Consider the following 25,162-nt stretch of genomic DNA (forward strand, 5'->3'; position numbering starts at 1 on the left):
ATGAATACATGTAATCATTATGACTTATCACTGTTTATGTTAACCTTGATCATCTAGCTACGGTAGTTTTTTAAACATTTTTGCACTGTAAAATTATTCTCATCACCATTCCCAAAGTTACTTCCAACCCATCTCCCATTTGCACACTGTACTCTCTGGAAAGAAGTAACTGTACATAGCCCACACTCAAGAAATGGGAGTTATGGCTCATCTACTTGAGGAAGTAGTGTCTATCTAAATTATTTAGAATTCTTTTGCACAAGAAATTTGCCTCTTTCTCCCCATTTATTTATTTAATCATTTCTGTATACCAGTATGGATTAATATTTATTTTGTACTTTGGCTTATTTATTTTGTTGCTGAAATTGTTCCAGCTTTAGCTATAGGACCTCTTTCAATTAGTTTTTGTGTCCCTTTGACATCTCCCCCCAACATCATTGTGTGTGTGTGTGTGTGTGTGTGTGTAATATTTCCTTATTTTTTGGACAATAAAAATGCTCTAAGCTCATATGTCCTAGAACCAACCATTTCTCTAATGAGCCCTGGTTCTTTTATTCTGATGGTATTAGAAACTAATATCTGGGTACTGGGTGTGCTTGTTGCTGATTCTTTTAGGTCTCTCAGCTGACAGAGCAAAGAAATATATGTATGTATACTAACCTGCATATATGCACATAGCTATAAATATTTCTATATGAATCAATCTTTTTAAAAAATATTTTATTTATTTATTTGACAGAGAACATGAGCACACAAGCAGGGTGAAAGAGGCTCCCCACTGATCAGGGAGCCCAATGCAGGGCTTGATCCCAGCACCCTGGGATCATGACCTGAGCCAAAGGCAGATGTTTAACCAACTGAGCCACCCAGGTGCCCCCTGAGTCCATCTTTATATTAAGCTAAATATAAATTCATATTGATGTCTCTAACACTAATCTGCCATCACACAGATCATCCTAGTCTACTCTCTTACTCATCTTAATCTTCTGTAGCAGTAACAAACTTGGCTTTCATCATCCAATATCTAGTACTTAATTCTTCAATTCCAGTATTCACATATAATGGTTTCAGAATTGTTAATTCCTACTTCATGGGAAATAACTTCACCAACTGGAGTATGGTGTTCCTTTGTCTTTATTCTTATAGTCTATACTCATCTCCAAAGTTATTTAGGCCAGGACCTTTCTTTTGTACTCCCGTCAGTGAGGTTATTTCATATATTTATATGCAGATAGATTCTTCTGTCACAGTCTACATTTCACCCTGGGGTCCTCTGACCACCTCTCAAGTGTTTTTGTTTTAATTTATGTACATTAAGGTACATTTGTGCTGTAAAGTTTTATAGGTTTTATAAATGCATATTGTGCTACACCTACTATTACACTATTATACAGAGTAGTTTCAACTAAAATTTCCCTGTGTTTGATGCCCTCTCCAAATTTCTGGTAATTTTTAAAACTGTCTTCACAGTTTTAACTTTTCCAGAATGTCATATAATACAATCAAACAGCATGTAACCTTTTCAGACTGATTTCGTTTGCTTAGTAATATGCATTTAAGATTCATCCGTGTTTTTGTGTGGTTTCAGACCTAATTCCTTTATTATCACTGAGTAATATTCTGTTGTTAAGAATATATCACAGTTTAGTGATTCACCTATTGAGGGACATTATGGTTGCCTTAGACTTGGTGATTATGAATAAAGTTGTAGACATTTGTGTGCAAGTTTTTGTATGGCCGTAATTTTCACATCAGATGGTTGAATACCCAGGAGTGTGATTGTCAGATCATATATGGTAAGATTATGTTCAACTTGGTAAGAAACTGCCAAACTATCTTTCAAAGTGCCTGTACCACCTGCATTTCTTTCTTTCTTTCTATTTATTTGAGAGAGAGAGAGAGAGTGAGAGAGAGATAGAAAGCACACCCAAGAGTGGGGGTCAGGAAGGAGCAGAGGAAGAGAGAAAGAGAACCTTAAGCAGGCTCCATGCCCAGTGGGGGCCTGATTTGGGGCTTGATCTCATGACCCTGAAATCATGACCTGAGCCAAAATCAAGAATTGGTCACTTAATCGACTGAGCCACTAAGGCACCCCCAACTTGTATTTCTACTGGCAATAGTGAGAGTTCCTTTTGGTCCTCATCTTCATCAGGAATTGATATTGTCAGTTTTTTGGAATTCAGTCATTTTGTGTACTGGTATCTCATTTTACTTTTTTTTTTTTAACTTTTTAAAAATTTTAAGTAGGTTCCATGCCCAAAATGGGGCTTGAACTCACAACCCTGAGATGGCTCTACTGACCAAGCTAGCCAGGTGCCCTCATTTGACTTTTTCCCTAATGACAGAGGATCTTGAGGATCTTTTTTTTTTTTTTTAAAGAATTTATTTATTTATTTGACACAGAGAGAGAGATCACAAGTAGACAGAGAGACAGACAGAGAGAGAGGGGGAAGCAGGCTCCCCACTGAGCAGAGAGCCTGATGCGGGGCCCGATCCCAGGACCCTGAGACCATGACCTGAGCTGAAGGCAGAGGTTTAACCCACTGAGCCACCCAGGTGCCCCTTGAGGATCTTTTCACATGATTATTTGCCATCTGTATATCATTGGGAGGTTTTTTTTTTTTTTCCATATCTTTTGCTCATTTTAAAGTAGGTCATTTGTTTGTTATCAAATGTTGAATTTTAGGAGTTCTTTTATATTTTGGATGGAAGTCCTTTATCTGAAATGTGATTTGCCACTACTTCCTCCCTGAGACTTGTCTTTTCATTCTCTTAACAGTGTCATTTACAGAGCAAGTTTTAAATTTTTTTGTTGAGTTAAAGTTGACATATTTTGTTTCAAAGGCATTCAACATTATGATTTGATATTTGTATACATAGTGAAGTGATCACCAAATCTAGTTACCATCCATCATCATACAAAGTTACAAAAAAAATTTTTTTCCCTTGTGGTGAAAACTTAAGATTTACTTTTTTGGCAACTTTCAAATATATAATAAAATATTACTGATTGTAGTTGTCCTGCTAAAGTTTTTAATTTCTTTTTCCATTGGGTTCTACTTTTTAAAAAAATTAACATATAATGTACAATATATAATTTGTTTCAGGGGTACAGGTCTGTGAATCATCGGTCTTACACAATTCACAGCACTCACCATAGCACATACCCTCCGCAATGTCCATCACCCCACTACTCTATCTCTCCCCTCACAGCAGCCCTCAGTTAAGTTTTTAATTTTAATAAAATCGAACTTAACAGTTTTTTCTTTTTCCTTTCCTTTCTTTTCTTTTCTTTCTTTCTTTCTTTCTTTCTTTCTTTCTTTTTCTTTTTCTTTTTCTTTTTCTTTTCTTCGTATTTTAATATTGTATCTGAATTCATCACCAAACCCAAGATCGGGTTTTGTATTTTATATTTTGTATTTTATATTTAGACCTCTGATGAATTTTGAGTTAACTTTTGTGTAAGTAAAAGGTCTCTGTCTAGGTTTACTTTTTTCTATGTGGATGTCCAATTGTTCTGGAACCATTTCTTGAAAAGACTATCCTTTCTCCATTAAATTGCCATGGTGCTTTTGTCAAAACTCAGTTAACTATATTAGTGTAGATCTGTTTCTGGCCTCTGATCTATGCATCTTTTCTTTCAACAGTACATGATGTCATGAGTACCGTTAACTATATAGTTTCTCTTGAAATCAGGTAGTCGGAATCCTCCAACTTTGTTCTTCCTTTCCAGTTTTTATTGGCTAGTTTTGTTTTTTTGCCTTTCCATATAAATTTTATTTATTTAATTTTTAAAAAATATTTTATTTATTTTATTTATTTGAGATAGAGTGAGAATGAGCAAGAGTGAGAGAGAGAGTGCACATGAGGTGGGAGGAGAGGCAGAGGCGGTGGGAGAAGCAGACTTTCTACTAAGCAGGGAGCCCCACATGGGGCTCCATCCCAGGACCCTGGGATCATTACCTGAGCCAAAGGCAGATGCTTCACTGACTGAGCCACCCCAGGTGCCCCTCTAATATAAATTTTCAACTTTTAAAAAAAATTTTATTTATTTATTTGACAGAGATTACAAGTAGGCAGAGAGGCAGACAGAGATTGACGAGGAAGCAGGCTTCCTCCTGAGCAGAGAGCCTGATGTGGGGCTCGATCCCAAGAGGATTTAGGCCACCGAGCCATCCAGGCACCCCTAATATAAATTTTAGAATCACTTTGTCAATATCTATAGAGTAGCTTTCTGAGATTTTGATTGGAATTGCCTAAATTTTTAAAGTCATAAATTGGTGAATTTTGTCAAACGCTTTTCTGCATCTATTTTAATGATCACAGTTTTTCTCCTTTATTTTGTTAACATGCTAGATTACATTGCTTGAATCTGAAATGTTAAAGCAATCTTGCATTCCTATAATAATTTCAACTTGATTATGATATTTTATTCAATGTATTTATTGCTGGATTCAGCTTGCTAATATTTTGTTGAATATATTTTCATCTATATTTCTGAGACAAGTTGACCCATGATTTTCCTTTTTTGTATTGTTCTTGTTAGGTTTAGGTCTCAAGATTATGTTGGCTTCATAAAATGAGTTGAAAAGTATTTCTTCTTTTTTTTCTATTTTATTTTTAATAAAAATTTATTTGAGGATGATTGATTTTATATCTTCTTTAAATGCTTATTTGACTTTACTGGGGAAGTCATCTTGGCCTGTAATTTTCTTTCTTAAGTAGGTTTTATTTTTATTCTTTTCTTATAGTTAAGTTTAATATGTTTAGAATTCACATATAATCAAATTCAGTTAAAAGTCCAATTTGATGAGTTTCTTTTTAATTTTTAAAAATTTAAAAATTTATTTCCACTGTAGTTATCATACAGTGTTATATTAGCTTCAGGTGTACAATATAGTGATTCAACAATTCTGTACATTACTCAGTGCTCATCATGGTAAGTTGTGCTGTTAATCCCCTTCACCTACTTCAGTCATCCTCCTCCCTTCCTCCCCTCTGGTAGCCATCTGTTTGTTCTCTATAGTTAATAGTCTGCTTTTTGGTATGTGTCCTCTTTTTTCCTTTGTTTTGTTTCTTAAATTCCACATATGAGTGGAATCATACAGTATTTGTCTTTCTCCAGCTGGCTTATTTGACTTTGCATTAACACTGTCTAGCGCCGTCCATGTTGTTGCAAATGGTAAGATGTCATTCCCATTAAATAATATATATACCTCTTCTTTATCCATTAATCTGTCAGTGAAAACTTGGGCTGCTTCCTTCAATCTTGCTATTGTAGAAAATACTGCTTTAAACATTGGGGTGCTTGTGTCCCTTTGAATTAGCATTTCTGTATTCCTGGGTAAATATCTACTAGAGTAATTGCTGGATTGTAGGATAGCTCTATTTTTAACTTTTTGAGCACCCTCCATATTGTTTTCTACAATGGTTGTACCAGCTTGTGTTCCCATCAACAGTGCATGAGGTTCTTTTTCTGCATATCCTCTCTGACACTTATTGTTTCTCTTATTTTTTATTTTAGTCATTCTGACAGGTGTGAGGTGATATGTCACTGTGCTTTTGATTTATATTTCCCTGCTAATGGGTGCTATTGAGCATGTTCTCATGTGTCTGTTGGTTATCTGGACATCTTCTTTGTAGAAATATCTGTTCATGTCTTCTGTTCATTTTTAACTTGGATTGTTTGTTTTTTTTGGTGTTGAATTGTGTAAATTCTTTATGTATTTTGGATACTCTTTGTTAGATATGTTATTTGCAAATATCTTCTCCTATTCCATAGGTTGTCTTTTAGTTTTGGTGATTATTTCCTTTGCTGTGTGGAAGTTTTTTATCTTCATGTAGTCCCAGTAGTTTATTTTTGCTTTTGTTTCTCTTGCCTCAGGAGACATAGCTAGAAAAATGTAGCTATGGCCGAGGTCAGAGTATTTAACTGCCTGTGCTCTCTTCTAGGACTTTTATGGTCTCACTTCTCTTTTTCTCTAGGATTTTCAGGTCTCACTTTTAAGTCCTTAATCCATTTTGAGTTAATTTTTTTATATGGTGTGAGAAAGTGGTCCAGTTTCATTCTTTTGCTTGTAGCGGTCCCATTTCCCAACACCATTTTTTTGAAGAGACTTTTTTCCCATTGTCTATTCTTGTCTCCCTTGTTGAAAATTAATCCTTGTCCAGATTAATCATGGGTTTATTTCTAGGTTCTCTATTCTATTCCGTTGATCTATTTGTCTATTTTTTCCAGTACCATACTCTTTTGATTACTACAGCTTTGTAGTATATCTTGAAATCTGGGATTGTGATACCTTCAGTTTTGTTCTTTTTCAGAATTGCTTTGTCTAATAGGAGTCTTTTGTAGTTTCATATACATTTAAGATTATTTGTTTGAATTTAGTGAAAAATGCTGTTGGTATTTTGATAGGGATTGCATTAAATCTGTAGATTGCTTTGGGTAGTATAGGCATTTTAAGGTTTTTTATTTTTAATTTAATTTTTTTATTTGACAGGGAGAGACAGCGAGAGAAGGAACACAGCAGGGGGAGTGGGAGAGGAAGAAGCACACTCTCCTCTGAGCAGGGAGCCTGACGTGGGGCTTGATCCCAGGCCACAGGATTATGACCTGAGCTGAAGACAGATGCCTAACGACTGAGCCACCCAGGCACCCCTAGACATTTTAATAATATTTGTCCATCCAATCCATGAGCATGGAGAATCTTTCCATTTTTTTGTGTTGTCTTCAGTTTCTGTTTTCAGTGTTTTATAGTTTTCAGAGTACAGATCTTTCACCTCTTTGGTTAGGTTTATTCCTAAGTATCTTTTACTATTTTTACTACAATTATAAATGGGATTGTTTTCTTGTTTCTCTTTCTGATACTTCATTAGTAGTGTATAGAAATGCAGTGGATTTCTGTATAATGATTATATGTCCTGTGACCTTACTGAATTCATTTATCAGTTCTAATGGATTTTTGGTGGAGTCTTTAGGGTTTGCTATGTATAGTATGTCATCTGCAAATAGTGACAGTTTTACTTATTCCTCATTAATATGGATACCTTTTATTTCTTTTTCTTGTCCGATTGCTGTCACTAGGACTTTCAGTACTATGTTTAATAAAAGTGGTGAGAGTGGACATCCTTGTCTTGTTCCTGACCTTAGGGGAAAGCTCTCTCACCATTGAGTATGATGATGGCTGTGTGTTTTTTATGTGTGGCCCTTACGTTGAGGTATGTTCCCTTTAAACCTACTCTCTTGAGGATTTTTATCATGAATGGATGGTGTACTTTGTCAAATGCTTTTTTGGCATCTATTGAAATGATTATATGGATTTTATCCTACTGCTTTTTTGGCATCTATTGAAATGATTATATGGATTTTATCCTACTTGTGTTGATGTGATGTATTGCTTTGATTGATTTGCAGTTACTGAATCACCCTTGCATTTGCATCTCAGTAATAAATCCCACTTGATTGTAGTGAGTGATTGTTGGATCTGGTTTACTAATATTTTGTTAAGGATTTTTGTATCTGTGTTCATAAGAGATATTGGCAGTTGCCTCAATGGAAAAAGTTCCCTAAAATACTTGGGTCAGGGACACCTAGGTGGCTCAGTTGGTAAGCATATACCTTCGGCTCAGGTCATGATCCCAGGGTCCTGGGATCAAGCCCCACATAGGGCTCCCTGCTCAGCAGGAAGCCTGCTTCTCCCTCTCCCACTCCCCCTGCTTGTGTTCCCTCTCTCACCGTGCCTCCCTCTCTCAAATAAATAAAATCTTAAAAAAAAAAAATACTTGGGGGGTGCCTGGGTGGCTCAGTTGGTTAAGTGTCTGCCTTCAGCTCAGGTCATGATCTCAGGGTCCTGGGAGCAAGCCCCACACTGGGCTCTCTGGTCAGCAGGGAGCCTGCTTCCCCCCTCTCTGCCTGCCTCTCTGCCTCCTTGTGATCTCTCTCTCTCTCTCTGTCAAATAAATAAATAATCTTAAAAAAAAATGGATCAGCTCTTTTGTTTTCTCTCTTATAATTTGTCTCGAAATCTACCATGATGGTATCTTTCTGATGCTTTCAAATCATTCTTGCTTTCTTAAAAAAATTTCTGTATATTTATGTATGTATATATTTATATGTATTTCCCTTTTTTCCCCAGCTGTTTTCAGGAGTGTTGATCTGAGACAACCTAGTAAACCATTGCCAGAAGCATATTTTTGTTCTCCTTCTACCTCTCCATTCTCCCATACCATTCTCCACTAGAATATAATATTGTTCTGTGTATCTCCTTTAGTGCTCTATTCCTAGCACTTAGAATAGTGCCTAGCACAAAATAGAAATCAATACATATTTGTTGAATTAAAGAATGAATGGACATTTTATGTGAGAAGGTAGAATGAAATTCAAAAGAAAATATCTTTTTTATTATTTCTCACATCTAAGATACTGCTTTTCTAAGGCACAATTGGGTAAATTCTGAACTTGAACTCAGGACCTTTACGGTTCTAATGCCTTTCTTATTGATACTCCCTTAAAATGTTAATTAACAGCTTTTGTTCGTTATTTCTCCATTTGCAAATAATTTATTACTCTTACTCATGAAAACAGTTTCAATCATTATTAAAGGTAAAGAGCTTTAAAAGGAAAAAATAAAAAAGATAAAAAGGACATTGGAATTAATGTTCTAATTAAATAACCAAAATATTTAGGTATATTAGGGTGCCTGGGTGCCTCAATTGATTGTGTCCAACTTTTGATTTCAGCTCAGGTCGTGATCTCAGGCTTGTGAGATCAAGCCCCATGTCAGGTTCCCTGCTGGGTGTGGAACCTCCTAAGATTCTCTGTCTTTCTCCTCCCTTCTCCTCTCCCTCCACCTCTCCACCCCACTCATGCATGTGCTCTCTCTCTAAGAAACAAAACAAAGCAAAATTTAGGTATAAATATAAGTTTATAATTTTTATTATTATAATCCTACCAGTAAATACAAACAAGACAAATAGATTATTATGTTTAAAGAGTTAAGATTTAGAGTTTCAAAGGAACCCTCCTACACTGTTGATGGGAATGCAAGCTGGTACAGCCACTCTGGAAAACAGCATGGAGGTTCCTCATATATAAGAATATATAATATGTTTTTTTGTTCCTCAAAAAAACAGCATGGAGGTTCCTCTATTTGAGGTTCCTCAAATAGAGCTGCCCTACGGCCCAGCAATCGCACTACTGGGTATTTACCCTAAAGATACAAATGGAGTGATCCAAAAGGGCACATGCACCCAAATGTTTATAGCAGCAATGTCCACAATAGCCAAACTATGGAAAGAACCTAGATGTCTATCAACTGATGAATGGATAAAGAAGAGGTGGGATATATATACAATGGAATACTATGCAGCCATCAAAAACCAAAATCTTGCCATTTGCAATGACTTGGATGGAACTAGAGGATATTGTGCTAAGTGAAATAAGTCAATCAGAGGAGGGCAATTATCATGTGATCTCTCTGATATGAGGGATTTGAGAGATAGGGTGAGGGGCCATGGGGGGGTAGGGAGGGAATAAATGAAACAAGATGGGACGAGGAAGGGAGACAAACTGTAGGAGACTCTTAATCTCAGGAAATAAACTGAGGGTTGCTCGGGGGTGGGGGGGGAGGGATAGGGTGGCTGGGTTATGGACATTGGGGAGGGTATGTGCTATGGTGAGTGTTGTGAATTGTGTAAGACTGATGAGTCACAGACCTGTATCCCTGAAACAAATAATACATTATATGTTAATAAAAAATAAGAAATTTTTTGAAAAGATGTAGAGTTTCATAAAAATTATATTTTGCATAGTACATAAATATTTACCTGTGTTTTTTTCCCTCCCCTTCCCTTTAGAGCCATTTTAAGTGCCAGATCTAGTTATTTTGCTGCAATGCTGAGTGGCTGTTGGGCTGAAAGCTCCCAAGAGTACATAACTCTTCAAGGGTAAGCATAATTCTTACAAGGCAGCTTGCCTACAAATAATACTTCATACAAAGCACTTTTTATGAATCTGATTTCCCCATGTGTTCAATGAAATGTTTCTCATGTTGTGGAATTCATCAAAGTACATTTTCTGAAAATGAGAGTTATATGAAGCATTTAGTAATAGAGATAATGTGTCAGTCTTCTCAGACTGTTATAACAAAATACCACTACTAGGTGGCTTAAATAACAGAAATTTATTTTCTCACAGTTTGGCAAGATCTGAGTGCCAGCAAGGTTTGTGTCTTGTGAGAGCTCTTACTAGGGTTGCAGACAGCTGGTTCTTTGTATGAGCTTAATTGAATGGCCTTTCCTTAGTGCATGGGGGCATGGGGAGATGAAAAGAAGCAAGAGGGAGAGAGAGAGAGCTCTCTGGTGTATCTTATATAAGGACCTTGGTTTTATTTTATTTTAAAATTTTTTAAAAGATTTTATTTATTTATTTGACAGAGGGAGAGACAGCAAGAGAGGGAACACAAGGAATAGGAATGGGAGAGGGAGAAGCAGGCTTCCTGCTGAGCAGGGAGCCTGATGTGGGGCTCCATCCCAGGACCCTGGGATCATGACCTGAGCCAAAGGCAGATGCTTAACAACTGAGCCACCCAGGTCCCCCTAATTTTTTTTTAATGCTTTATTTATTTATTTATTTGACTGCACAAGCAGGCGGGGCGGCAGGCAGAGGGAGAGGGGAAAGCAGGCTCTCTGCTGAACAGGGAGCCTGATGTAGGGCTCCATCCCAGGATCTTGGGATCATTATCTGAGCCGAAGGCAGATGCTTCACCAACAGCCACCTAAGTGCCCCAAGAACACTAATTTTAGTACATTAGGGAGGGCCCCACCCTATTACCTCAGTCAACCTTAATTCCTTATAAGCCGCATTTCTAAATATAGCCACGTTGGAGATTCAGGCCTCAGTATATCAATTTGAGTGGGTGGGGCTGTAAATATTCAGTCTACAAAAGGTAGTTTCTTTACTTTTTTTTTTTTTTTTAAGAATAACTTGGATAGGTGTGGATTTCATTGACCTACCATGAGGCAATGGTGAATCTGCACAATAGTGGCAGTTTATATAAACTGCCAAGATAGTTATGAAAGATGAACTAGTACCTTAAATGGTAAGAAGGAACCTTTTTTGGTCACAGATGATCCCTGTGAGATTCTGTAGTATGGGGGAGGGTTTTCTCAGTAGGAAAATTGCCTGGGAGTTCTGAGGGAACCTCTCAGCCCTGCATCTTAGCCAGAGGTTTGGGTGTAGAATAGTGATAGTGGCAATTCCATGACAAGGGATGCATGGAAAGTATTGATAAAGTCTTACCATTTATTTGTCACCCTGGCCTATGATCTTGATTCTTGGTTGCAGAACAGATATCCAAATGCTTATCATTTTGTAATTTCTCACTCTATAAAAGATGGAGTCTTGAAATATTATTTATAAGAATATATAATATGTTTTTATTTTGTCCTTTTTTTCATATTTTATTCATTTAGTAGAAATCAAACACATGCAAAAGGGCCCAACCCCATTTTCTTCATACTAGGGCCCTTTGAAGATTGTGTTTTAATTATACTACTACAGTTTCAATACACATATCTAAATGTATTTTGCAACCTGTCTTTTGGATGTAGTTTCACCAGCTGCCACCATTAGTGATTTCAATTATGTATCCATGGAATTATGTGGATGCCCTTATTACAGTGTGTTTTTTAAAGAAAAAAAAAAAGACTAGTGAAATAAAGAGACAATAATGGATGATGTAAAATTGCATATAGTCACCAACTTTTTACTTGATATTGCTACTAAAAGGAACTTCCTCTCTAACTAATTTGACCTCCACCCACATATGACAGGTTTGTTTTTCTTCTGTTTTTCTGTCCCTCGCTACTACAGCATTAAAACATTACATGAATTGCTTTGGTGATGTTAAAAAAAAAATATTTACTCTAAGTAACCCTGTTTCCCTATTTTTCCATCTGGGCTGCTCTTTTTTTTAAACTTATTTAAACAAATTTTAACTGAGAAGTAATTGATATTTAACATTGTATTCGTTTCAGGTATACAACGTAATGATTTGATTTATGTATATATTACAACATGTATTTTTCATATGAGAATTTTTTAAATGTACTCTCTTAGCAAGTTTCATATACATAATATAGTATTGTTAACTATATTTACCATGCTATAAATTATATCCCTAGGATTTGTCTTATAACTAGAAATTTATACCTCTTGAACACCTTTACCTTTCGCCCACCCTCCTACCCCCTGCCTTTGGCAACCAAGTGGTTTCTGATTATGGAAGATTTTATATGCCAACCTAAAGAGTTTATTATCCTGTGGGTAAAAGGAATGTATAGATGGAGCAGTGAAATTTTATCATCACTATTGAAAAACAATCTGAAATGTATATATCCTACTGATAAGATCTCTTTTTTTATGATGAATTTAAAATATCCACTGAATATAGAAAGAAGAATAGTACTAGTAGAGGCCAGAGTCTACACTGGTATAATTTTGGAAACTTGTCCAGGGACTATGTTTCAGATTTTTTAGACATTATTTTAAAGAACTGTCAATCCACTCTCATTAGAACTGAATTCAATAGAAATTTAAATAGAGAGATAACACTAATTTGACTCAAAAATGCAACTTTTGACATTTGTTAAAACATCACATGATTCTGTGTGAGATGAAAGTCAAAAGAAGGATATGATTATGGGATCTTAATTCTACAGCAAGGGAAAGTAATTTAGAGAAAGCACGTGTCTAATTTTTTTCCTGGAAGAAATCTTAGTCCCTTATAGGTTTAGTGACAGCTTCTACTATCTGATGCCTGTTATGTAACTCTTTCTTCCTTTCTCCAAATAGATTCTGTCCTCAGCAGTAGTAATACCTTACAGTAACACCATGTATTTTCTGGGCTTCTTCCACATTTACTATGCACTTAATTTTTAGAATCAGTGTTTCAGAGAGCAGGTGTATTCATATATTGCAGATGAATAAAAACAAGATCAGTTAAATTAAATATCTTCCTGGAGTCACCTCCTAAATAAGTGCTGAAGCCCATGCCAAATATAAATCACATGGTTTTTGATACTTAATTCAGTGTCCATTCCACCACAGTCACTGGAGAATATGGAACTTTCCCACTGGCATAGGAACTCTTGAGTTAGTGCAGACTACTCTTCTGCTCCACTGTTTAGATCAGTGATTTTCAAACCTTATCCTATAGGACCCTAAAGTTCTTGGCAGGTATGTTAGGGAACATGTGGTATGGGATTGGGATCTCAGGGGAAATGTGTATGTGAAGGGGCACTCCTTCAACCTTAGCTGCTCCACTTTTATCTGTTTTATATTGTTTAAGATGACCTTGGAGTTAAGCTGTAGGAATAAAAGCAGTCCCTAATCAGCCCTCATGAGTGATCAAATCAAACATTCAAAACCCACAGCCTTTTGAAGGTGAAGCCTATTTAAGAGGTCCATAGACAAGAAAGAAATAGTACCATAAACTAGTGGTCTCCACTCCCTTACATGTAATTTTCCATTCTTGATAATGATGGATATGATGGATAAATATCTCCTCTTATAATCTGGCTTGACTACCACTGACCAACTTTAGTAGCTTGCTCAAGGGAAAGCCAAATATAAGTAGCTAAACTTGTTTTAGTTGAGCAGTTGGCTCTTGGTTTCGGCTCAAGTCATGATCTCAGTGGGTGTGAGATTGCGCCCCTCATCAGGCTTCGTACTCAGAGGGGAGTCTGCTTGAAGAATTCTTTCTCTTCCTCTCTTTCTGCCCCTCCCCCCACTCCTGCACATACATAGACACACACACAGAGTCTCTGTCTCTCCAAAATAAATAAATAAAGCTTGAAAAAAAAATTAAAAATCACAACTTTTTGGACTTTTTATATATTTTTTTAAAAGATTTTATTTATTTATTTGATAGAGATCACAAGTAGGCAGAGAGAGAGAGAGGGAAGCAGGCTCCCTGCTGAGCAGAGATTCCCGATGCGGGACTTGATCCCAGGACCCTGAGATCATGACCTGAGCCAATGCAGGACTTGATCCCAGGACCCTGAGATCATGACCTGAGCCGAAAGCAGCAGCTTAACCCACCCAGGTGCCCCAGGAATTTTTATGTTATACCAAAGTAACCTACAGAACAGTTCTTACTTCACATTAGCTTATGGGTAAACTTGGGTAGATGTTTCCATGGGTAATGTAGTATAGTAGAAAGATCATGGACTTTGGTGTCATTATAGACAGTCCAACATCAGTCCTAACTTGTTACATGAGTTTAGGGACATTGCTTGCCTTACCTGAGTTTCCTGAGGTTATTGAAAGGATTAAACAAGATAGTACTTAGTATGTAGTATATAATGTTTACTAATATTTGTCTTTTCTTTTTCCCTAGATTAGATTATTCTCATTTTCTAGCGAGAAAAGGGTTCAAGTAAGGGCCATTACCAATACCAGGACAGCAATGCCTGCTTTGCTTGATCAGCACCCCTTTTTGGAACTGTGCCATTGTTATATTGCAATGTATGCAGTATGTTTTTTGCAGTAGATTAGAATGAAATCCTGTCTTTCCTTACAGAAAAGAATCATAGTGTTTTTAATGAATTGGTAACTCATAGACATAATGCACATGATATTTTTCAAGAGGGACAGCCTTCAATAAATTGAGGTAGGAATAGCAGAGTCCCTAATCCTAGTTCTACCTATGCCATGGTTTTGGGAGGTAAAAGGAAGTCCTCCAGTTTTGGTGGAAGAGGGGGAAATTTTCCACATCCTGCACTGGAAATTGAACCACAGCCAATATAACTAACTCCACATACTTACATCTTATGTAAATAGAAGTCTTTCAGTGGTGACTTGGGGCTTTGGAGCATAAATTTGGATTTTCTCAACTCCCTTGGAGATTCCTGGGATTGCACTGAATTTTCAGGATGATCTTCTGAAATATAAACTAGATAGATTTCTCTTCTGACCAAAATTGTTCAGTGCCTCCTCATCACAGTTAAAATCAAACCCAAATCTTTAGCACAAACTGTAAGATCCTATATGATCTGGCCTCTCGGTTTTTTTCCATACTGTCCCACCAAAAGTTAACTATAGCCCAAATCTCCAGTTACCCCCTTTTATGTTATCCTATTGTGTTATTTTCATGGCACTTTTCACTCTTAAAATTGTCTTCTTTATATCTTTGTTTATATATTTACTCTCCAAGTCCTCCCTCTAAAATGTAAGCTGCTTATAGCCTCAAGGTCTAGAATAGAGCCTATCATTCAATAAATATTGAATGTGAATGAGCTAACTTATGAGTGAGTCCTTATATTACTTTAGCCCACACACAAAGAATCCTTAAACTTCAGGAAGCACACATGAAGCACAGAGATTTTAGCAGATGAGGTACATGTTTATTCTCTGGTCTTAGAGCTCTAATAGATTTTTCTCCTTGAGTCTATGCAATGTTTTTATATCCTAAAAGCTTTTATTCTGAGAGGGATAGCATTTTAAACAGTAAACATTTAAATGGTGATAGTGCTTTCAGTCTTTCCATTTAAACTGTAGGCTTTTGAAGTGACTTGTTGTTTTTCTAGGCCAGTTGATTATGTCATTATAAATACTTTTAGTAAAAATGCAAATGACTTACAACAATGTAATGAGAATGCAGTTTAGTAAAACATCTGTAAAGCTGCAGGAAAATGGTTTCTTGTCATTTTTATAACTATCATGTTATTGATATATAAGCTCAAATGTCTAGAGTTTGCAATTTATTTTAACAAAACTACTTTTGTTTTTATTTAGTCATTGTTATCTTTTACTTAAATATGTCAAGTCTTGAAAGAAACTGTTATTTAAACATAAATGACCAGTTCTCACTAACAATAAGAATGGCCCTTGAAATTTTGAGGGAAGGTGCATGGAATAGTATAGATTCTAGTAATTATGCTAGTGTTCTAGATTAAAAGACTACAATTAATGTGGCATAATTATTCTGAGACCAAATCTTCTCATATCCATAATACAAAAATGAGAATATGTAGAGATTTAACTTTTTTCCTAAGTATTAAAGATGTGGAGTTTCTTAATCAGCAGAAACCAGTACTTAGCCATCGTAGAAGACAGTAAATTTGTATAAAATTAATTGAAAAATACTTGTGTATTTTCAATGCAATATTCCTCTGAAGGGTTAGGAAGATGCCATAAGTGCCTTAATAAGCCATTCATTAAACATTCTTCAAACATTTACTGAGCATATGTTATATAAAGTCAATAGAATCAGACACTTTTCTGAGTCCTACCCTGTGGGACTTTATTTCTTTTTTTCTTGCCTGCCTTCTTTCTTTCCTTTAGCAGATATTAGATACAATGCTTTAAAAACTGTGGGAATCCTATCAGCACTGTTCCCACTGATTCCACTGCAGAGCTCCTATATTGTGTGAATGAAGAAAATTCTTCTCATTCTGGGGGGTATTGAATGAATGCTGACATTCAGCTGCTACTGGAAATGCAAGAATGAATCTAAGACACAGCCTGCCCTAACAGAACTTAGTCTAGAAGGAGAAACAAATGTGTAAACAAAAATATTACAAGTCAGTTTGATAAATGTGATAATGGAAACGTATAGTGTAGTGTACTGCTTTAGAGCCTACACTTTAGAGTCAGTCGGCCTGGACTTAAATTATAGTGTATCACTAGCCATTTGGCTATGGGCAAGTTACTTAATTTCAGTTTTTCATTTATAATAATAATAATACATGTTGTTGAGTTATTATGACGATTAAATGAGCAAATGGCGTTCAAAATACTTATTAGGTCAGTGGCTGGCTCATAAGTGCTCAATGAATGTTAGTGATTACTGTTTACCATTCAGCAATTTTTTTTTTCCTTTGGGGACATTAAGAAACATTCAGAGATAAAGAGCCACATGTCTAGTGTCTGAAAAATTAAATAAGTAGAAAGGGACAGCATTTTAAACAGTAAACAGTGAACAGTTGTACTAAGGCATAGATGTATAAGGAATTATAAGTAGTTCAGGTATAGGAAATGAGTAGTTCATTTATCTTGGAACAGTTGCTAGAGAGGGAGAACTAGAGGTCAGATGATAAAAGAACACTATATACCAAGCTAAGGAATTTGGACTTTTTTTCTATGGGCTGTGGAGAATTGTGGAAGGGTTTTCCCTCTAATACCAGTATGGGAATGGGATATGAAAGGATTACTTCAGGTAGGAAACCCCCATGAGAGAGAACGTGTAATCATAGTATAGATGAGAGAAAATAAGAGGCTAACCCAGAGTAGTTAGAAGAGAAATAGAAGAGGCTGATTTGAAGAATTTTTGAAGGTATAAGTGATGGGATATAATGAGGGAGGGAATTAAGAAGAATCTCAGACTCTAGGTTTATAGTTTATAATCTAGATGGTATTAGAGTTGAGGTGGGCAAATCATATACTTTATTCCTGTTCAAAATAATATGAGAGAACTAGCAGATGAAGTAAGAAAGCATTTCTGTTGCTATTTTTTAAAGATTTTATTTATTTAATTTAGAGAAAATGTGTGTGCAACCAAGGGTGGGGTAGAGGGAGAGAGAGCGGGAAAGAATCTCAAGCAGACTTCCCACTGAGCATAGAGTCCTATGAGGGCTCCATCTCATGACTCTGAGATCATGACCTAAGCCAAAATCAAGGGTCTATACTTAACTGAGCTGGCCAGGTGCCCTAAATTTCCTTTATTACTGATAAAAACTGTTAAAGCAGTAAAATGTGTGTTAATGCAAGAACCAAAGTTTACTTGCTTACTGTGTCCCTTCTATGACAACCCACCTGAAAGTAAGTGTGACATTTGTAGTAGATGCACTTCTTCCCAATCATTTCTTCACACTTGTTCAGCAGAGAAGAAGGAAAAAGGAAATCCAGTTACCTCTCATCTTGAGTTCCTCCTGACCAATGACCAGTGATTGTTGCCCATGAACCAGATAATTCGGTCCCCTTGGCACAGAGGCAGAGGGTGAGACAAGATGCAAGAAGCCCTATAACAGTACTATGAACAAAATGGGAATAGCAGAAAGGAGACTGAATCTGGGGTACTGGGGGAGGTGGGAAAGAGGAAGGAGGCCATGAATTCAGTTTGAGATCCAGTAGTCAGTAGGACATAAAAATTATCACTCCAGGCTACTTCTTAAGTCATGTCTTTACTTTTCATCTATGTCACAGGGATGTTGGTCAAACTAGAGAAGCTGGATAGGTATTACAAATTCAGAAATCTGTACAGCATAACAAGAATCTTTCTAGTGGATAGAGTTGTTTATCTGGGGCTTTAAGAAGACCAGAGGCCATTTGCCAGTAATGCTGGGGAGAGGATTTCCTAATGAGCGAGAGATTGTATTGTGACTTCTCAGATCCCTTCTAACTCTAAAAGTTTGTTACAGGGGCACCTGGGTGGCTCAGTTGATTAAATATCTGCCTTCAGCTCAAATCATGATCCCACAGTCTTGGGATTGAGACCATTTATGGGCTCTCTGCTCAGTAGGGAGTCTGCTCTCCCTCTCCCTCTGCTGTTCTCCCTGCTTGTGTTCTCTCGCTTTCTCTGTCAAATCAATCAATCAATCAATCAATCAAATAATAAAAGTTCATTACAGAAGATGCTCGACAGGTACCAGTGATTTAATAACATACTCATAACATTGTGTAACATATAAAAATCTATAGCTGCACTTATACTTAATTTTAGATTAATGGAATAACTGCATGGATATTATTTGAAGAATATATTCTTCAGATAAAAGTGAGATTAAAACTTTATCTTGGCTAAAATTTTATGAGAAAATAGAATGTATCATTGATATCAGTTAAACTTTAATTATTTCTGGATTCGAATTAAGTTTTCTTTTATTTTTCAGTATAAACCATGTAGAAATGACTGTTATGATGCATTTTATATATGGAGGAACCTTGGACTTTCCAGACAAAGCTAATGTTGGGTATGTATTACTTTTTAGTGATTTTAAATGTAAAAGTATTAATACTTTGTGGTTTCTGCTTTGTTGAGCTATGTTGTAAAGTATCAGTGAAGTAAAAGCTTCGCTTTTATTATTTTGCCATATCTTGTGTGTTGGGAATATCTAAATACAGTAGATCACCTTATTTAGAAGAAAAGATGATCTAGCAATTCACAGAAGACTAAGAAAAGTATTTGACTCTTATTTTGTTCAAAAATGCTTATATTTGTTTTGGAAAATAGAAACAGATTTTTATAAAGTAAAATTGAATCTTTATCAAATTTTGAACATTTATCTTACTACTTTATTTTTAAATTTTAGGATTACTCTGTTAAGCAGCAAAAGAAAAGGAAAAAAGAAAAACCTTAAAATTAAGAATATAGGTACCCTGAAGACCAACAATGGTTATGGTGCTCTTCAGTGAAATGCCATCTAGGTTGCTAAAATCATTCTGGAAAGTGAAATATACCTTGCTCTTCTAATTTTTTTTATGTCCTCTTCTTTTATTGCTGTTCTAATATCAAACAAATGAAAGCTGCTCCTTTAATTTAAATTTTCATTGGTTCCTTTAAGTACAAACTGGATAAATATGATTTTGGAGGGAAGGTGTCATGAGTCACAGGGATTAAGTACTGAAGTTTTCCCCCCTGGAAACCTATATGAAATTTTATCATGCTCTCAAGGCTTGTCGGTTTCCTAAATACCTAAAGTAAGTGTGGTGCTGGGAAATAAACTTGCCAAATGAAAGAAGCAGTGGAAACTATGAGTCATTGGATACTGTTTCTAATCTCAGGGTCATTGATAGGGATTTTCATTATGGTAAGCATCAATTAATTACCCTTCTCCCAAGTAAGTTTTTATTATACAAATTTGTTGCAAAGAGTTTTGTAACTTTTACAGCCTTTGAAGCAGCTTCCTGAACTTTGATATATATGTCACTGAAAATATGAGGGGATTTTGATTGAAACACCTCCAAATTTACTTCTTGTTATTCTCCACTAACCAAGTCATGTGACAGTGCTTTCAACTTTTGACCTGTGTCCTTTTTATTACCCATAAAGGATATTTATTATATAGCAGAGGGAGTTAGAGTTAAAATAATTCAGATTATTATTTTTTCTAAACAGACTATATATTATTAGGAAATTATTGTGTGTTATTTCTTAGTTTTTAAATTGGAGATTTAACAGTGTATCTATTTTTATTTTAGTCAGATACTCAATATGGCTGATATGTATGGACTGGAAGGACTAAAAGAAGTAGCAATCTATATTTTAAGAAGAGATTACTGTAATTTCTTTCAGAAGGTAATTATTGAGTCTCAGAAATCTTTTACCCAATGCTTAAAGTCACCCATTATTACCTACTAGATTTTTTACTCTGGTAGTGAATAGTGCTTTCAGTCTTAAAATATTAAGTCAGTTTAATTTATGGGAACTCTTGTTGAGAAACAGCTTGTATGGTATGTTTGCCAAAAACCAGAAATTAATTCAGATTATTTAGCTAAAATAAAATTCACATGGGTTTATCAAGATGACATAGGAGCATCCTTTATAATTTAAAGGTAGAATATACATCTGGCACTCAGTCAAGGTTTGGAATTAAGAGAAGACAGTCAAGGACCAAAGTTACCTTCTCCATTTATCAAACACATTTATCACAAGTGTTTCATTGATTCTTTTCCCTGAAAGTACACTATTCCTTCCTCTGACTTCTCTTTATAGCATGTACTTGGGGTGGAATATATTTCTCTCAGTCTCCCCAGGTGGAATAGGAATACTAACTTTAACTTTAGTTTATGCAAACATAAATTTATTGTCTAAGGAAGGATCTCATACTATGCATTTGTACAGATGCCATTTTGTACATTATTCTTAGATTCTCCATTGTTTTAATTTACTCTGTGACTGATAGGTTATTTTTTATTTTCTTTAATTTATGCTCTTCTACATTTTCTAAATTTTCTACAATGGTCATGTATTACTTTTTTTTAATATTTTATTTATTTGAGAGGGGAAGAGAGAGAGACAGAGCATGAGCATTGGGGGAGGGACAGAGGGAGAGGGAGAAGTAAGCTCCCCACTGGGCAAGGAGCCTGATGTGGCCTTGATCCTAGGACCCTGGGATCATGACCTGAGCTGAAGGCAGACGCTTAACTGACTGGAGCCACCCAGGCGCCCCTGTGTATTACTTTTATAATCAACAGAAAAAACAAATCTTTTTTTTTTTTAAGATTATTTATTTATTTATTTGACAGAGATCATAAGTAGGCAGAGAGGCAGGCAGAGAGAAAGGGGGAAGCAGGCTCCCTGCTGAGCAGAGAGTCAGATGCAGGGCTCGATCCCAGGACCCTGAGATCATGACCTGAGCCAAAAGCAGAAGTTTAACCCACTGAGCCACCCAGGTGACCCCAGAAAAACAAATCTTAAAAGAATTGTTTTACATTAACATTTCCTTTTTTTAAAAAATTTTTTAAGATTTTATTTATTTATATGAAAGAGAGAGACACAGTAAGAGAGGGAACACAAGCAAGAAGAGTAGGAGAGGAGAAGTAGGGTTCCCACACAGCAGAGAGCCCGATGCAGGGCTCAATCCCGGACCCTGGTTTCATGACCTGAGCTGAAAAGAGATGCTTAATGACTGAGCCACCCAGGTACCCCTCAACATTTCCTTCTTACTGGGTACTTGAGACCACAGTATGCATTGTATGAATTGTAATTAGGTAATTTTAATAATTTGAATAACATTTAAATTTAGATTTTTGTGTTAGGTAGGACTTTGCCTACATCTGTATAAGTTGTAGCTGAGAAACCACCCCATGAATAGTTGCATATAGCACCACCTCCACTACCACCCACTCGGAGTTTACAGAGAAACAGTTATAAACTCCTCAGCTAACTTTAATCAGTCATTCACTCCAGTTGTTAGAAGTAAGGGAACTAGAAGAGGAAGAGTGGTCCGTGGTGTCCTCAACTTTGTAGAAGGCGAAGGATTAAGGATTTTGATGAAAGATTTTCCTTCTCATTCATCTGCTTCCCCCATCTTCCCAGCCAAATTAAAGTTAGGAGGGAGATACAAACATATCCTGAATAAAGATTAAAGATAGAGGGTATCTGCAGTGAGGAGATAGGTATTACCCTCAGATGGACATATACCACATGTATAAAATCAACCCACTCTGGAGTTTCCATTTAAGAATAAAAGAAAATGGGGCACCTGGGTGGCTCAGTCAGTTAAGCATCTGCCTTCAGCTCAGGTCGTGATCCCAGGGTCCTAAGATCAAGCCCCACATCAGGCTCTCTGCTCAGCGGGGAGTCTGCTTCTCCCTCTCCCTCTGCCTCCTTCTATCTTTCTCTCTCTCTATCAAATGAATAAATAAAATCTTTTAAAAAAAAGTTCAGAAAAAAAAAAGAATAAAATGGTAAGAGATTTCTTGGAGAGTCTGGAATACGCCCGAGAAACCAGTGAGAGTATACTCAAATGTGGGGATTTCTAAAGGGAGAAGCCAGTACTAGCTTGGTTATTAAGGACAATTCCTATTGTCATATATAGAAGAGAGTATGGGGCATCTGCTCTACACCCCAGTTAACATGGTAGATAGGGAAGGAAGAGGACCTTAGTGGTTCTGTGAAGATTAGAGGATGCTGGTACAGGGTCAAATGATGCTGTGTCCCACCTAGGGAAGCACTGTGCATCATGAACCACTAGAAGAATCTTTATCCACTGAGAAGCTAGGGTGAAGTCTACTCCTAAAAGAGTCATCAGCAAAGTCCATCAACATCTTAATTAGAGCAAACTCAGTGACATCAACCTACTGCAATGTTGTGTCTGATTAGTTATATGGCCATCCGTAGCCCTCTTCCACGAGAGTTAGACCCAGAAAATGGAGGAGCAGGGGAACAGACCATTCTCTCTATTCCCTATTCCAGATCTCCCCACCTGTGAATGTAGTAAGTGATGGGGGAGAGAAAGATATAAGGTAAAATATAAGATAGGTGTTTAAACAGTACTGTGCTGAATTCCAGTACCAAAAATAACCAGAAAGTACTAGAATTTGTCCATAATATCATTAAGGGATGGGAAAAAAAGGGAGTTTGACACAGCATAGTTGCCAGCACTACTTGGGAAAAAAGTTTTATCTTAGTATCTCTGAGCTAAGATTCTTCAATTAACCAATTACATATAGCATTTTAAAAATAATCTCTTCTAGGGAAATCCTTTGGACCATTGCCTCTAGTTTTTAATATGTTTATGAGTATGTATAGTTATTATAGGCTTTCCATTATTCTGTCTTCTAGGTCATTGGTTTGTTCTTCTGCTTCCTCTAGTATTTATTCCATCTACTATGTTTTTAGTTTCAGTTATTTAGTTCTTCATCTCTGATTTTTTGTTTTGTTTTGTTTTTTCTCTTTGTCGAGGGTCTCAGTGAGGTCCTCCATTCTTTTTCAAGTCCAGCAAGTGTCTTTATGGCCTTTACTTTAAATTCTCTTTCAGGCATATTACTTATCTCCATTTTGTTTAGCTCACTTGCTGTGATTTTGTTTTGTTCTTTCATTTGGGACATATTCCTCTATGCCCTCATTTTGTCTAATTCTCTGAATATATTTTTATGTCTAAATCAGCTTTATCTCCTGCCCTTGAAAATAGTAGGCTTATGAAAAAGAGGTCTGGTGTCTGACAGTGCAGTGTCCCCTGTTCACTAGAACCTGGTGCTTCAGGGGTGTCTCCTATGTGTGTTGCATGTGCCTGGCTGATGTGGCTGAGCCACTGTTGCCTTCAGTCCAGTTGTCTGAAATGGCTCTCTTTGCCTTTTGTGGGCAGGGGGTGGTCCCTGTGTTTTTAGTGGGCCACTTTGGGGCTGCCTTGGGTTTGAGTTAAGTCAGACCACGTATATGTCAGAGATGCAGTAGCACCAAACTGCAGAGTACTTTCCCTGTGCCCTGAGAAGCTTTCGCTTTTGGGCAGGTCCTGCAATCAGATGTGGTGTCTGTACCCAGTCCACTGCTGGAGCCACATTTGGACTGTTGTGTGTAGTTATTTTTCCTTCTCCCCAGGGCTGGAATCACTTTGGAGTACTGCCCCTTTCAGGGGCAAATCTGCCCCTTGCAGACTGCCAGGCTTACTGGATCACTTTGGATAGGCTCCATTCAAGGGTGTATTGAAGGGGATAGGGCCACAGGAGAAATCAGGGGCAGGGGTGGTATAGTAGCAAGTTTGTACAGGTCTGCTATAAGAGGAGACTTGGAGGAAGGCCTAGTTGAAGAGGGTGTATCTGCAGGAGACCACCAGGGCAGGGTGAACTCTTAGCAAGTAACAGTAATTCACTTAGTTTTTAAAATACAGAAGGCATATTTGTTGAGATTAAAACAAGAAAGTGAAATTTTATTTTTTTTAAGATTTTATATATTTATTTGACAGAGATCACAAGTAGGCAGAGAGGCAGGCAGAGAGAGAGGAAGGGAAGCAGGCTCCCTGCTGAGCAGAGAGCCTGATGTGGGGCTCAATCCCAGAACCTTGAGATCATGACCTGAGCCAAAGGCAGGGGCTTTAACCCACTGAGGTGCCCCAAGAAAGTGAAATTTTAAAAAGATTGTCAGTCTACTTTGTTGAAAACTTATTTCACTTTATTTTGCTTCTTTTAATATCATCTGTATTGTGGTAACAGACATTTGAGACAGTAATTTTTGATTTTATCACTTGATCTTTAAATTTTTTGCTTTACATATTGTTTACAATATATAAGTTTATGAATATACAAATACAATTTTTAACTTCTAGAACTCAATTATGTAGTTTCTTGGCGGTGACTTAAATATAGTAACCTATTATAACACACTCTGCAGTAATACAAATTTGAGTATAAAGTAATGGGTAACTGGCCCTGGAACTACTAACAAGCTTTAGTTATTTCATTAACTTCACAATGTTACCTTTTTTTTTTTTTTAAGATTTTATTTATTCATTTGACAGATCACAAGTAGGCAGAGAGGCAGGCATAGACAGAGAGAGGAGGAAGCAGGCTCCCCGCTGAGCAGAGAGCTCGATATGGGGCTCGATCCCAGGACCCTGAGATCATGACCCGAGCCAAAGGCAGAGGCTTTAACCCACTGAGCCACCCAGGCGCCCACAATGTTACCTTTTACACAATTAAAATTTTTGGACTTAATTTATA

At 36.6% G+C, this 25,162-nt stretch overlaps 1 protein-coding gene across 1 annotated transcript in view; it reads left to right on the plus strand.

Annotated features, from left to right (window-relative positions):
* Positions 1 to 25,162, plus strand: part of BTBD8 (BTB domain containing 8) — a 104,513-nt gene that overhangs the window by 47,791 nt on the left and 31,560 nt on the right. The window contains exons 5-7 of the mRNA XM_032867121.1: positions 9,856 to 9,945; positions 18,892 to 18,972; positions 20,201 to 20,297. Of these exons, the coding sequence (XP_032723012.1) occupies positions 9,856 to 9,945; positions 18,892 to 18,972; positions 20,201 to 20,297 (268 nt within the window). The remainder of the gene's footprint in view (positions 1 to 9,855; positions 9,946 to 18,891; positions 18,973 to 20,200; positions 20,298 to 25,162) is intronic.

This window comes from Lontra canadensis, unplaced genomic scaffold (assembly GCF_010015895.1).
Source record: "Lontra canadensis isolate GAN:19392208 unplaced genomic scaffold, GSC_riverotter_1.0 scaffold33, whole genome shotgun sequence".
NCBI lineage: Eukaryota > Metazoa > Chordata > Mammalia > Carnivora > Mustelidae > Lontra > Lontra canadensis.